The sequence below is a fragment of the Myxocyprinus asiaticus genome, chromosome 19 (assembly GCF_019703515.2).
Source record: "Myxocyprinus asiaticus isolate MX2 ecotype Aquarium Trade chromosome 19, UBuf_Myxa_2, whole genome shotgun sequence".
NCBI classification, from domain to species: domain Eukaryota; kingdom Metazoa; phylum Chordata; class Actinopteri; order Cypriniformes; family Catostomidae; genus Myxocyprinus; species Myxocyprinus asiaticus.
Genome location: NC_059362.1, coordinates 9,743,655 through 9,756,981, shown reverse-complemented (window position 1 = coordinate 9,756,981; position 13,327 = coordinate 9,743,655). Strand labels below are relative to the sequence as shown.

Sequence of the window (13,327 nt, the reverse complement as noted above, 5' to 3'; positions counted from 1 at the left end):
AAAGAAACACTTTCATACATCCTTATCTTCTATGTACTTGGAGGTATGTGGTGAGGTTTCAGCATGCAAAGAGTTTAAAAAGTTCTTTGATCTGTTTTCTAAAGGCTTTCACATTTCTTAACTCTAAATGTCAAAGGGCAGTCTCTGTTATTTCTCAGTGAAACTGCTGTTGCCTCTGTGCTAGCCTGAGGTCAAAGGTGGCACTTTATATCTGGCCTGTTTACACATTATGTTCTCTCTATCTTTCCAGGCATAAGTTGGCTTTCTCTCAGAGTCGTGTGACAAGTTACTTATTTGATGGCACCGGCTATGGTTTAGTACAAAACATCGAGAGAAGAGGCAAAATTGGCATTGTCACTCGGTATGATATCGAAGTGCGAACTGTTGCCAACAATGGCATTCTATTCCTCATGGTTAATGAGGTAAACATGGTTGCATTATAAATCTTGTTCTGCAATTATTTTGAATATTTATTTATTCTTCTTACTAAAGATTTTTCAAAGTGACTGTGCGTGTATTGCTGAATTTATGACGAACATCCTCAGGCAAATTTCTTCGTGCTGGAGCTGAAAAATGGGTTTTTACATCTGATGTATGACTTTGGTTTCACCAATGGCCCTGTTGTCATGGAGAATAACTTACCTAAACTCCAGATAAATGATGCCAGATATCACGAGGTGAATTCTATCTTAAGGCCACTTCCTATATGTCCATCAAATCTTGTCTTCAAATATTTAATCTGTGTAATGTGAAATGGTCCCTTAAATGATGTTTAAATGTGCTATTGGATGTGCATTGCAATGTAGTGTTTGCATTTCTCTCTCAGGTGTCTGTAATATATCATCACTCAAAGAAGGTAATTCTGCTAGTGGACAGAAGCCATGTCAAGTCCATGGAAAATGAGAAAAAACCCTTACCATTCTCTGATATCTATATTGGAGGAGCTCCTTCTAGCATTCTGCTCTCTAGGTGAGAATCTTTGCATCATCAAAGTCTAAGATCGTCATTTGTTTCATATACAAAGGTCGGACCCACTTTATATTAGGTGTCTTCAACTCCTATGTACAGTACTTAAGTATTTGATACAATGTACTTATTATGTACACAAGTTGTTGTTGCCCTAACCCTAATCTAATCCCTAACCGTACCCCTAAACCTACCTCAACCTCAGAAGCAGCAAATGTGAATCTTGTGAGAATGTTGCATGTAGTTACACAATAAGTACATTGTATTGTATTTTAATGTTAGTCCACAGTAGTTAAAGTCACCTGATATAAAGTGGTACCCAAAGGTTAGTTCACAGGTTTCCAGAGCATTACTTATGTGTAATATTCAACTCAGCCATATGAATATCCTCCAGGCCAGAGTTGTCATCCCTGGTTGGGTTGAAGGGTTGTGTGAAGGGATTCCAATTCCAGAAGAAGGACTTCAGTCTCCTGGAGGAGCCAGGAACTATAGGCATCAGCAGTGGATGCCCAGAGGAATCATTTGTATGTAGCACACCTTCCTATAATAATTGCATGGCAATATTGTTATTATAGCCACATTGGACTGTTGGCTGCAACAGTGTATCTAGGAAAGTGCTTACTTACAATAAACAACTATTTGTTTGTATTATTATCAGTTTTTTGTTTTCTTCTACCTACAGATGTCCCGTAAGGTATATTTCACAGGTGAGGGCTACCTGGGCTCCACAGCTAAAATATCACCATTCCAATCATTTGAGGGAGGACTAAACTTCAGAACACTACAGTCCAATGGACTCCTGTTCTACCACAGAGATGGGGTACAATCCATTTATTAAGTCTTGCCCTTTCTCTAACTTATAACAGGCAGGCGATCTAATCCTAACCCAAACCCATAAAAGGCAGGGAGGTCAAAGGCTTGGTGTCATTTGAAACACATGGAGTTACATACTTGTTTTACCCTCTCTTATACAGCACATAGGAAATGCTTTTCCCGCAAATCAATCTGCAGGAATCCCACTGAAGTAGAAATCGTTCTTGTTAGGAAGGGAAGGGCTGGGTTAATGCCTCTCTGATACAAAGGTGGATTTGTTCATATTGTTATAGTCTCAAGTCTGTCTCTTGCTCTCCATCTTAGTCTGATGAGTTTTCGCTCTCACTGGAGAATGGTGCTGTGGTACTCCACTCCAAAGGGACCAGAGTAAAATCACATAAGAAGAATTACAATGATGGAAGATCTCATTTCCTAGTTGCCACAGTGTCCAATCAAAAGTAATTTGATGGCTTTTACAATCAATGTCCCACCTTTTCCTAGTGAATACTTTATTTCAAATGTATCTTTGAAGCTGACCAGGTATCCTTATATGTAAGCTCATTACATCAACCATTTTGGTAGGTATGAACTTGTCATTGATGACAAAGACAAGCAGGAGAAGAAGAAGCCAGCCTCTACATCTCAGTCAGATAACACTCAGATGACCTTCTACTATGGAGGCTCTCCTACAAGTTCTATACAGAATTTCACTGGCTGCATCAGTTACGCATACATTAGCAGGTAATGCATACTATTCCACACACCTACAACCCACACTCATTATATACCACACACAGCAAAACACATTTGGTTTGTTCCAAAACCTAATGAGCTGTCTTTCTATCTATCTACATAGGCAGTTGTGTTTTAGGGAGCATCCTAACTGAAATATTAACTCATACTATCACAATGCCTCATGATATCATAAATGGATAGCAAAGTGAATCTGTTTCAATCTATTTCATGCCTCATAGAAGTGGCTCTGACTACACTGGGAAATAGTCTCAGCGTTTGCGCTTTAGAGGACCTCCTTCGTTATTGAACTGTTAGACATGATTTGAATACACAAATAGATACAAAATATTGATACAGGGATCAACAGTGTCAATACAATATCAGGAGAAAAATTGTCACAATATATCGATAGATGATTGTATCGGCACAACCCTACCTCATATGTGACTGATTTGGAACACCCTTCACAGGCAGAAACTCTGTGTGACACAAAGGAGCACATGTGAGACTGAACTCACAATTGCTTCCAATAGAGTTAGGCATAGATTTAATCATTTTTTTTTTGTTTGTTTTTTCAAAAATGGCTTAAGTCTGTGGTAATTTATGGAAGTATGTGATGTGTGTGTGTAATGAAGGCAGGATAGAGATATAGAACCTGAAGATTTCCAGCGATACACTGAGAATGTGCAGGTGTCACTTCAGGACTGCCCACTGGAGAATCCCCCTGATTCTCTGCTCAATAAAGATAGCAGGGACTCCTCTAGACAAAGGCCAGGGCACTCCCGCAAGGTGCAACAGACATGCACACAAATACATAGATACAATGTATAATTATGCATATGCATAATTAAACATACAGTTTGTCGGCTTTCAGGTGGGCAGGGATGAACCCAGTCTGCCACATGGCTTGAAGAGCAATCCTTTGGATGTTCCAGAGACAGAGGTTGCTTCCTGTTATCTGTCCTCCCGCCCAAGAGTAACCCGCTATGCTCACCACTATGGAGGCTCTGCCCACAGCCACCATGAGTACACAAGCATTGCCAAAGCTGTCAGAGATGAGTAAGTATCAGTGGTCACGGTTGAAAATGGACTCAACTCTGTCTTATGCTCTATTGATTTTTCCAGTAATCCCATTGGTGCACATGACAAAACTTAACATTGTTCTCCATTTTTCCATTTCTTTTAGATCTCACTTTTCTCTTTCTCTAAAGACGCGTTCAGCATTCGGTCTTGTCTTTTACCTGGCTGACGAGTCTGAGGAGAACTTCATGGCTCTGTTCCTCACTCATGGCAGACTGGTGTTTATGTTTGGCTCAGGCCAAAACGGCATCAGAATCAGAACTAAAGAGAAATACAACGATGGACAGTGGCATGATGTAAGAAAGCTAACAAAAGGTTCACTCATGAATTTAAAAGGTGGCACATGTAATATCTGCCCCACTAGCTTCACCAAAAGGAACTGCAGAAATAATGATTGGTTCCAAACACATGGAAGCCCACAGAGACCAAATTTCCCTTTACCTTAATGCCGGCATCTCACTAGCAACTTTTCAGTCATAAGCTTCATTTATATAGTTTTCAAGAATCAGGGGAGTTTGTGCGCATAGTTAATAACTCTGCTGACACCTAAAATATCCAAGATGTTTGATATTATTGCTGACAGTCAGTGGGGCGGACTCTCATGGACTTGGCAGTGACCAACAGGGCTTGACATTAACACCCGCCAAATGCGGGCTAGCAGTGGTAGGTAACTCTGTCACTTTTACCAGCCACTTTGACAGGTGGCCGCAGCCGAAGCAAATTTAAATGTATTCATCTCACGTTCAGCGCTTTATAAGCAGTAAATATGCTTCTCATATCTGACATGCACATCTCCGTGGGGTGAATGAAGCGTGCGTTCGTGCAAACCACCTTAGTGGCTGAGACCACAAAACGTATGTGACCCATTTAAATTCTACATAGAATGATCTAGTTTAAAGCTCTATATGGAGGAAGTTGAATCTCTCATACTGCTAAACAGCCCTGACGAGGGAATGAGATGAGTGTGCCAAGCATCAACATCAATTACAAGGTTTTTAAAATGCACATCACCAAACTAAAATGTTTTTATTTCAGTAACACTAGCTGGAGCTGGTATCGATTCATTAAACTAATTTGGACGAGTCTATAAAACTTTAAAATATTTCAATAATAGCCTAATTATTCTCTCATCATTCACTCACCTTTAACTTAATCCAAACCCTTAGGACTTTCTTTAATGAATGGAAAAAAGATTCATGTATTTTACCATTTATGGAAAAAGGTGCAATTAAAGTAAATGGTTTAATCTCCTTTTGTACTCCATGGAATTATTAACTGTGAAAGTTGTAGTTAAAAGGTTTCTTTACATGTTTAGGCTATTCGTTTTTCATAACAAATACCATAGTTTATTTTTTTAGAGAGACGATGTAATGAACTGGCCATGGAGATGGTGTTAGGATCCATGTGCAGGAAGATTATTAAGAACACAAGCAAACAATCCAAATCGGCAGGCAAATAGATGTAGTCGTTAAGCAGGCGGTAAAATCCAATATACCAAAAAGACAGTCCAACAAGGCAAACAAAACAAAGGGGTATCCAAAAGGCAGTAATTCCAGAAAAACAGGCAGTGGTCATAACATGAAAACAATCAGCAATGGCAATGGAAAAACGCTTGGTAAGGCAGGGTTAACTGGCAATACTTAGCAAAGTAACAATGGAGAGGCATGGCTGGTTGCTGCAATGATACTGTAATTCCTAATGAAATGGAGATAGAAGTTGGCAAAGCCCAGGAACTGCTGTAGCTCCTTGATTTTTGGAAGGTTGAGGCCATTCGGTGACTGCTGTTACCTTACAGACATCCATTTCTACACCTTGATGGCTGATATTGTAACCTAGGAAAGTGGTATGGGAAGTATGGAACTCATATTTTTCTGCCTTGACAAATAGTTGGTGTTCCTGGAGATGTGATAAGAATGTCTTGACCTGCTGGATATGTTGTTCCATGTCTTGTGAGTAAATGAGGATGTCGTCAATGTAGGCCACCACACAATGATTCAGTAAGTCTCTGAACGTCTCATTGATAAAAGACTGGAAAACCATGGGGGCGTTAGCAAGTCCATACGGCATGATCAAATATTCATAGTGCCCCCTGGTGGTGATGAAAGCAGTTTTCCACTCATCCCCTTCTCGGATCCTGACAAGGTTATAAGCACTTCTCAGATCAAGTTTGATATAGATCTTTGCCTCACTGAGTTGTTCAAGGGCTGAGGGGATATGTGGTAATGGGTAACGGTATTTTATGGTGACAGAGTTCAGGCCTCGATAGACGATACAGGGACGTAGACTTCCATCCCTCTTCTCTACGAAAAAGAAACCTGCAGCAGCTGGGGAGGTGGAGGGACAGATGTAACCGGAGCCAAGGGCTTCCTCAATGTAATTCTCCATGGCGAGTGTCTCAGGGCATGACAATGCATAGGCCTTGCTTCTCGTGGAGGTGTATTGGACAGGAGTTCAATGGCGCAGTCCCATGGATGATGAGGAGGAAGTTTTGTAGCTTTGATCTTACTAAACACTTCACTGAACTCTGCATACTCCTTGGGGATCGTGGTCTCCTTTTGTGATTCAGGGCTCTCAATACTGGTGATAAGGCAAGGCATGGAAACAGCAACATGGAGACAATGTTTATGACAGAAACTTGACCATTGCGCGAACTCACCTTGGTACCAGGATATCAATGGGTCGTGGATGGCCAGCCAGTGATGACCAAGGATAAGAGCATGCTTGGGTGAGTTGATGACATATAATGAGAGGTTCTCTACTTGAAAGTCCAATCTTGATGGTTATAGGAACAGTCTGTTGGGTTATGCCAGTACCAATAGGAGCATTGTCAACAGTGGTGATGTTAATCATTGGGAAGCATTGAATGGTGGGTATGTTGAGTTCTTGTACAATCTCCTGATTTATGAGATTAACAGCAGCCCCAGAATCCACTAATGCTGTAAAACATCTTACATGATCACCGATGGAGACCTCTATAGGTAACAGAAAACTATGTGAGATGGGTGATATAGTGTTCATGGTACTCATGTGCTGCCTTGACTCAGGGGAACTTGACTTCTTGTGTGGGTATGCAGCATTGAGATGACTTGGTGAACCACAATAAAAGCAAAGCTTTTCATTGCGTCGACATTGGCGTTCCTCCATAGAAACACGAGCGTAAGCAACTTGCATGGGTTTGGGTGATACAATGGATGCCTGGGCCTGTACCGAGACTGTAGAATTAGAGGCGAAGTGAAACTGAGGCCCTGAAGCATTTTGAAGCAGGTTATCCATCTTGATGGCCATGGTTATGTATTCAGAAAGAGTAGTATCTTCACACTTGCAGGTCAAGCCCTTCGTGGAAAACAGTCTTCAGAGCGACATCATTCCACCCACTCTGAGCCGCTAGTGTCCTGAACAGAACTGCATAATCCACTGCTGATCGATGACCCTGGCATAGGTGAAGCAGCTGAACAGAGATATCTTGGCCGCCCGCTGGATACTCGAAGACTTCGTGGATTTGTTGAACAAAGTAACCAAATGAAGCCTGGATTTGAGGATCTTTATCCCAAACAGCAGCCCAATCGAGAGTTTTGTCGAAGCAGTGACATCATAAAAGCACATTTCCTGGCGTTTTGATCAAATGATTCAGGCTGATTTGAGAAATATACTGTGCATTGTCATAAAAAACCCCAGCATTTTTCAGCAGAACCATCAAACTTATCAGGTAGAGCAAAGCTTACTGGTTTAGCATGGGGAGGCAGTGAGTGAATGTATTGTGTCAAACATTCGTTGGCAGCTCGTAAGTTGTTCAGCTGGTCTTGGTAACCCCTTAAAACCTTGCACTGGTGCGCGAATGCGGCCTGGAGCTGTGAAACTTCCGCTGGATCCATGTTAGGCGAAGTATTCCGCAATGAACTGGCCATGGAGATGGTGTTAGGATCCATGTGCAGGAAGTTTATGAAGAACACAAGCAAACAATCCAAATCAGCAGGCAAATAGATGTAGTCGTTAAGCAGGCGGTAAAATCCAATATACCAAAAAGACAGTCCAACAAGGCAAACAAAACAAAGGGGTATCCAAAAGGCAGTAATTCCAGAAAAACAGGCAATGGTCATAACATGAAAACAATCAGCAATGGAAAAATGCTTGGTAAGGCAGGGTTAACTGGCAATACTTCGCAAAGTAACAATGGAGAGGCATGGCTATTTATACAGTGAAAACAGGAAGTCACCATAGAAGAAATGGGCGATGGTCAGTATTCGGGAGAGGGCTCCCTCTGGTTGTTGGTAGGAAGGATAACAACCTCGGATATTACAGACAATATACATTAGCCTAATACAGTAATGTGGAGCCACAAAAAACACTGTTAATCAATAAAAGAACAATGGTAAACTTTCATAAGGGCAAGTACAATTAAGAAAGGTTAAAGGGGTTAAAATCTGGACTTCCATGAATACGTGGACAAATAATTAACGAAGTTTAACTCTTGCTCTGTCCTACTCCTGTTATAACTGGTCATGTTTGCCTTCAGATATTCTAAGAGATGACTTAAATCAGTAGGCCTGTGTCCCGCTGAACTTTTAATTCTTGTTCAAATAAAATGTCCAAACAAATGTCTACAGTTACAGTGTCCAGTTACCTTTATCACTTTTTGTGGTGCAGGGGATTTTGACTATTGAAAATGCTGAATGGTTAGTAACTTTGGAATATCACTAGCCACAGTGGCCGGTGAGCGCAAAAGTTAATGTCAAGCCCTGCTGACCAATAAGCTTCTTCTTACACTGAAGAACTGAGAAGACATCATCCTGATAATATCTGATCCAAAGTTTTCCTCTGCAAACACAGAGGCACATATTGAAAAAGATGATTGTTGTCCATAGTCAGTGTGTAACTTAAATGACTAATAAAATAAGAAAACAAAGGTATAACTGTCTGTGATTTTAAATCTTTTTCTCACTAAATCGAAGTGTGAAAATACAGTATGCTTTCTATAGCAAGTCCTGAAGGGACAAAGATAAAATCATACACATTTAAAGGGTAAAGTAAATCACAGGATAATTTGACTATTGATTTTCTAGCAAAATGGGGGATCGCAAAAAGTCACAGGGACTCGGAAAGAAATGTTAGAGGCAGTTGTTTAAAATGTCACCCATCTTACATTCTTAAGACCTCCAACAGAAGAAGGTGGGATTTTAGCAACAGTAAGTAGGTGTGACATTCCCAACCAAAATCAGCTTGTTTCAAATTAACAAGTGGGATGCAGCCTTTAAATGCTGAGATGTTTGTTTGATTTGTCGGTCTTAAAATGTGTTCCTCAAGGAAACACTGAGCATTGACATTTAGTTTGCCCTAGTCAATCTTACACTTTTTGTTTATATGACACTCTCTATTTGTCACTGTCTCTCTCTCTCTTTAGGTTGTCTTTATCAGAGGTGGCAGTATCGGCAGACTGATAATTGACAGTCTAACAGTATTAGAGGACAGAGCTCCGGGTGGAAACATCTCACTGCTTGTCCAAGATCCTCTCTATGTAGGCGGGGTGCCACCTGAACAGGCTCAGAAAAACATTCAGGTATAGTGATCCAAAACAAAGTTACTCCCTCATGACCCCAGGTGCAGCAAATCATTCAAATGGAATCATGCATGTAATTATCATCACTGATGTCCAAGAGGTGTTATACAAAGACAGCTTTAACAAGCAGACCCAATGAACTTTATAGAAGCACTCTAAATATCCCGATGCCTCAAGCTTTAGCACTCTGTCACAGTAAACCTAATGAAATATTTAATGTTATTGCATGTAAAGAAATAGAATAAGAAATTTGCTGCAATTTTTGTGAAAGCTTTCACAGTCATGGAAACATTAAAAAAACAGTTTATAATACCATTGTTGTCAGATTTTCCTGCTGATTTTTTTTTATTTTATTTTTTTATTGTAATCTTGAACCAAGTTTTGGAGATATCAGTCTTTTTCAATTCAAGTAGATAGGAGCTGTACTTGAATACCACTTGTACCCATAGAAAACAGCTGCCCGTGAGCGTTCCCAAGATGGCTGCCGAGTGGACTAACTTGCCTTGAAAGGGACTTTATTCTAGTTCAGTTTAATGTGTTGTTGCATTCTAAAATGTGTCTGAATGCACTTTAGAATGCAAATGTATCTAGCTTGACTTTCTGTGCACTTGCATTCTCAAATGTGTCCAAACTCATTTCATAACTCAAGAATGTGTTGCAATCTAAGAGTTGACACAAGGAAAACCATAGCAGGCATTAGCGGCCAATACACACAAGGTGCCACGCTTTGTAATAATTGGCTGTTCAGTCTAACAGGCTCATTAAGGTTAGGGTTAGGGCCTCATCAGCCTGTCTGGCACAAAACTGGCCACCTTCATGTTTCCTGCAAATTAATGTACATTTTCTTCTGCATTTAGATTTCTCTTTCCGATAAACTACTCATGGTGGAGTAACAGTTTGAAGAGAATCTTCATAAGCAAGCTGAATCTTATAAACATTTATGACTTGCTCCACACAATAAAAATAAAAAAGAAAAAAAGAAAATAGTGCTTGAAATTCTGGTTTAATCACACAGATGTTTGCAGGTAACTTTATCATCCCTTTAAGGACTGAGGTTTAGGGTTAGTTACCCTAAACCTCAGTTTACCACAGTAATGCAAGAACTCACATTTTTGCACATGAACTACAGGTCTTGATGATTGCAATGCATTAGTCAAGCATTTGCATCTGTGTTTTAGCATTAAGAAGTTCCTGACCTTCGAAGGGCTGACAAACAAATGACCATTTTCACGTTTTCTCCTTTAGAAGATGTCTGTGTCTGGCTTCTCTGGCTGCGTGCGGAGTCTCCAACTGAATGGCCGCTGGGTCACTTCTGCCACCCACAGTTTTGCAGTCACACCCTGCTACGAGGGTCCCTCAGAACCCGGGACATACTTTACTGAGGAGGGAGGATATGTTCTCCTGGGTAAAATATGATGCATCTCTATTACTTCTCTCATATTTCCTTAAATTCAAGCTTTAGTTTTAAAACAGAGTAGACAGTGTTCCCACCATGAGCCCTGCTGAGTCTATCCCGTTCATTCATTTACATTCTTGATTTGTTCCTCAGACAAGAGTGATTCATAGGGGAATTAATCTTTTCAGTCTATATATATATATATATATCCCAAAGCATTATATCAACTTGTATCAGCTGCCATTTTCAGACATAAGCAAAAAAAAAAAAAAAAAACTTGGAACCCTTGACATAAGCTTGTGCTGCAGACAGACAGAGGCTTCTGTGAGAGAAAAAGGAATGTGATATGCACCATACTGCCATGGTGCAGCAATCTGATTGGTTGAAGCATAGGTTGAGGATTTAAGCAGACTTCAAGGTCTTGGGAAACAGAGTTGCAGCTATTGAATATGCATAGAGAAATTTCACACCCCGGTGTGGCGGTCATGGGGTTACATGTGCACATAACTTGGATTAGCTCAGCCAAAGGCACAATTCCAACATCCACTTGGGGAGCTAAAGAGCCTAATTAAATTACAGCATTGCCAATCAAGAATCAGATATCTTGTTGTCGGCATATTTTAGCAGGATTGGAAGGGTTACTTTTGAAACATATTCCACTACAGATTACAGAACACATGCTGTAAAATTTAATTTGTAACATATTCTGTTAGATTACTCAAGGTCAGTAACGTATTCTAAATACTTTGGATTACTTCTTCAGCACTGGTAGATTTTTTTCACTTGTTTTGACTATAAAAACTCTGCCAGTACAGTAAGACAAAATACGCATGTTAAAAATACATTCTCTGAAAAACTTAAATATCTTATTCAGTGTTGTTTCTAAAACAAGATCAATCAAACTGAGCTTGTTTTAAGGATTTTTAGATATTTTTACAGGAAAACAATACAAAAATTATTATCAAGAATAAGATTTTTGCCCTAATATCAAAGGAATTTTAGCTTAGCGTAAAGCTGACAATTTACACAAGGTTTATTTCTATTTCTTCTGCTCCAAACTTACTTCAAACTTACTTCTCTGTCTGCTCGTATGAATGTAACACATCATAAGAAAGTGTTTCAGCACTGTTCAAATGCACTCTGGATCGCATCATTTATATTTATAAATGTTTTCCACCTGAAAGGACTAAATATTAAATAAAACAAATGACAATAAAATGCAAAGTAATCTCTTCAGTAAATCAAAATACTTTTTGAATGTAACTGTATTCTAATTACCAATTATTTAAATTGTAACTGTAGTGGAATACAGTTACTTATATTTTAAATATGTAATCCCGTTACATGTATTCTGTTACTCCCCAACCCTGTATATTAGTCATCTTGTACTTACAAACCCGGGATAGTATTCTAATGTAAACCTTGCTTTTCTTCACCTGACCTGCAGATGACTCCCTCAATTCTGGTCAAAGATTTGAGCTAGTGATGGAGGTGCGCCCTCGTGTGGCTACAGGAGTGCTACTGCATATCTTCACTGGAGAGAAGAGATATCTTACCATGTACATGTATCAAAACAAGGTCTGTAGATCATATCTGTGATCTATTAAAAAAACACCTTATGCATTGTGGTCTTAAAGTTCTGTGAAAAAGAGAATTGCAGCGGTTATTATGTATATCATCAAATGTGTTTTTATACACAATTTAATACAGAACTTGTACCAGGGTTATTATAGCTTTTTAATTCAGTTTTTAATTTTTTTTTATTTATAGTTTTTCCCAATTTATTTTAGTTTTCATTTGTTATCGCTACTAACTGGTTGTTAGTTTTAGGTGTTTCAGTGTAGTTTTTCAATATATTTTGTTTTTTCCTAGTTTCAGTATTTTAGGGCTGCCAAAGTGAGTGCTAACACTGAGTTGTATATACTTGTAGGTGGTTGTGGTGGGAAATAATGGAATTCGTGAGTTCTCCACACACGTGTCTCCTAGACAGGGAATCTGTGATGGAAACTGGCACAAGATCACAGGTAGAGACAAAAATTCAATAAACTTTTATTATAAAACATCATATAAATGTGTTATATTTAAAACATTTGAATGCATTGGCAATAGCTTTTTAAGTTTCTTCTTTGTATCCCTCGTGTACTTTGTGCTTTTCAAATTGTCAAACTTCCCGAAGTCCACGTGTGAAACATGTCGAACTGTCTACATGCTCATTGCCTCCTCACCAGTGCAATGCTAGCATTAAGCACTGGTTGATTGTTGTGTTTTCCAGTGATCCGAGATGGTAACATGGTGCAGCTGGACGTAGACTCAGAGGTGAATCGTGTCATGGGGCCTGTTAATCAAACAGCACAGAGCACCAGCTCTCCAGTGTTTATTGGAGGAGCCCCAGGTCAGTCACCGTCATTCTCTCTCTTTCACTTCAGAGAGAATGATAAGTTTTGTCATGTTCCAGACAAAGTCGAAGGTTGGAATAAATTGAAAATATAAATGTTCACTTCCGACCGGTAACTCCACCCCTTCCGCTATGTACGGCAAGCCGCGAGCACTGAGTGCATGAAGTGTCCAACATTCCACACTCCGTTTTGACGGTTGAAAAAGTGCATCATCCAGGTACTTGTAGTACACTTCTTTTTGTTGCATTTTCAGTGTAAACATACTACTCACACTACTTACACATCAAAATGACGTAAAATAGTGCAGAAGTGTGCGGATTAGGATGCCACTGATGTTAAAATGAGCAGCAAATTATACAGATGTTGTGAAATCTGCTATAGACAAAT

The 13,327-nt window shown here is 39.6% G+C and overlaps 1 protein-coding gene across 2 annotated transcripts in view; it reads left to right on the top strand.

Annotated features, from left to right (window-relative positions):
* The window catches only part of LOC127410310 (laminin subunit alpha-4-like), a 76,142-nt gene that overhangs the window by 58,800 nt on the left and 4,015 nt on the right, over positions 1 to 13,327 (top strand). Inside the window, exons 25-39 of one of the 2 annotated variants that reach the window (XM_051645507.1) lie at positions 251 to 422; positions 546 to 677; positions 827 to 969; positions 1,361 to 1,490; positions 1,649 to 1,786; positions 2,104 to 2,237; positions 2,362 to 2,520; positions 3,150 to 3,303; positions 3,389 to 3,573; positions 3,701 to 3,890; positions 8,993 to 9,148; positions 10,397 to 10,553; positions 11,992 to 12,122; positions 12,475 to 12,568; positions 12,817 to 12,936. In XM_051645507.1, the coding sequence (XP_051501467.1) occupies positions 251 to 422; positions 546 to 677; positions 827 to 969; positions 1,361 to 1,490; positions 1,649 to 1,786; positions 2,104 to 2,237; positions 2,362 to 2,520; positions 3,150 to 3,303; positions 3,389 to 3,573; positions 3,701 to 3,890; positions 8,993 to 9,148; positions 10,397 to 10,553; positions 11,992 to 12,122; positions 12,475 to 12,568; positions 12,817 to 12,936 (2,195 nt within the window). Of the gene's footprint in view, positions 1 to 250; positions 423 to 545; positions 678 to 826; positions 970 to 1,360; positions 1,491 to 1,648; positions 1,787 to 2,103; positions 2,238 to 2,361; positions 2,521 to 3,149; positions 3,304 to 3,388; positions 3,574 to 3,700; positions 3,891 to 8,992; positions 9,149 to 10,393; positions 10,554 to 11,991; positions 12,123 to 12,474; positions 12,569 to 12,816; positions 12,937 to 13,327 lie in introns of both variants that reach the window. The other variant, XM_051645506.1, reaches the window with a different exon arrangement.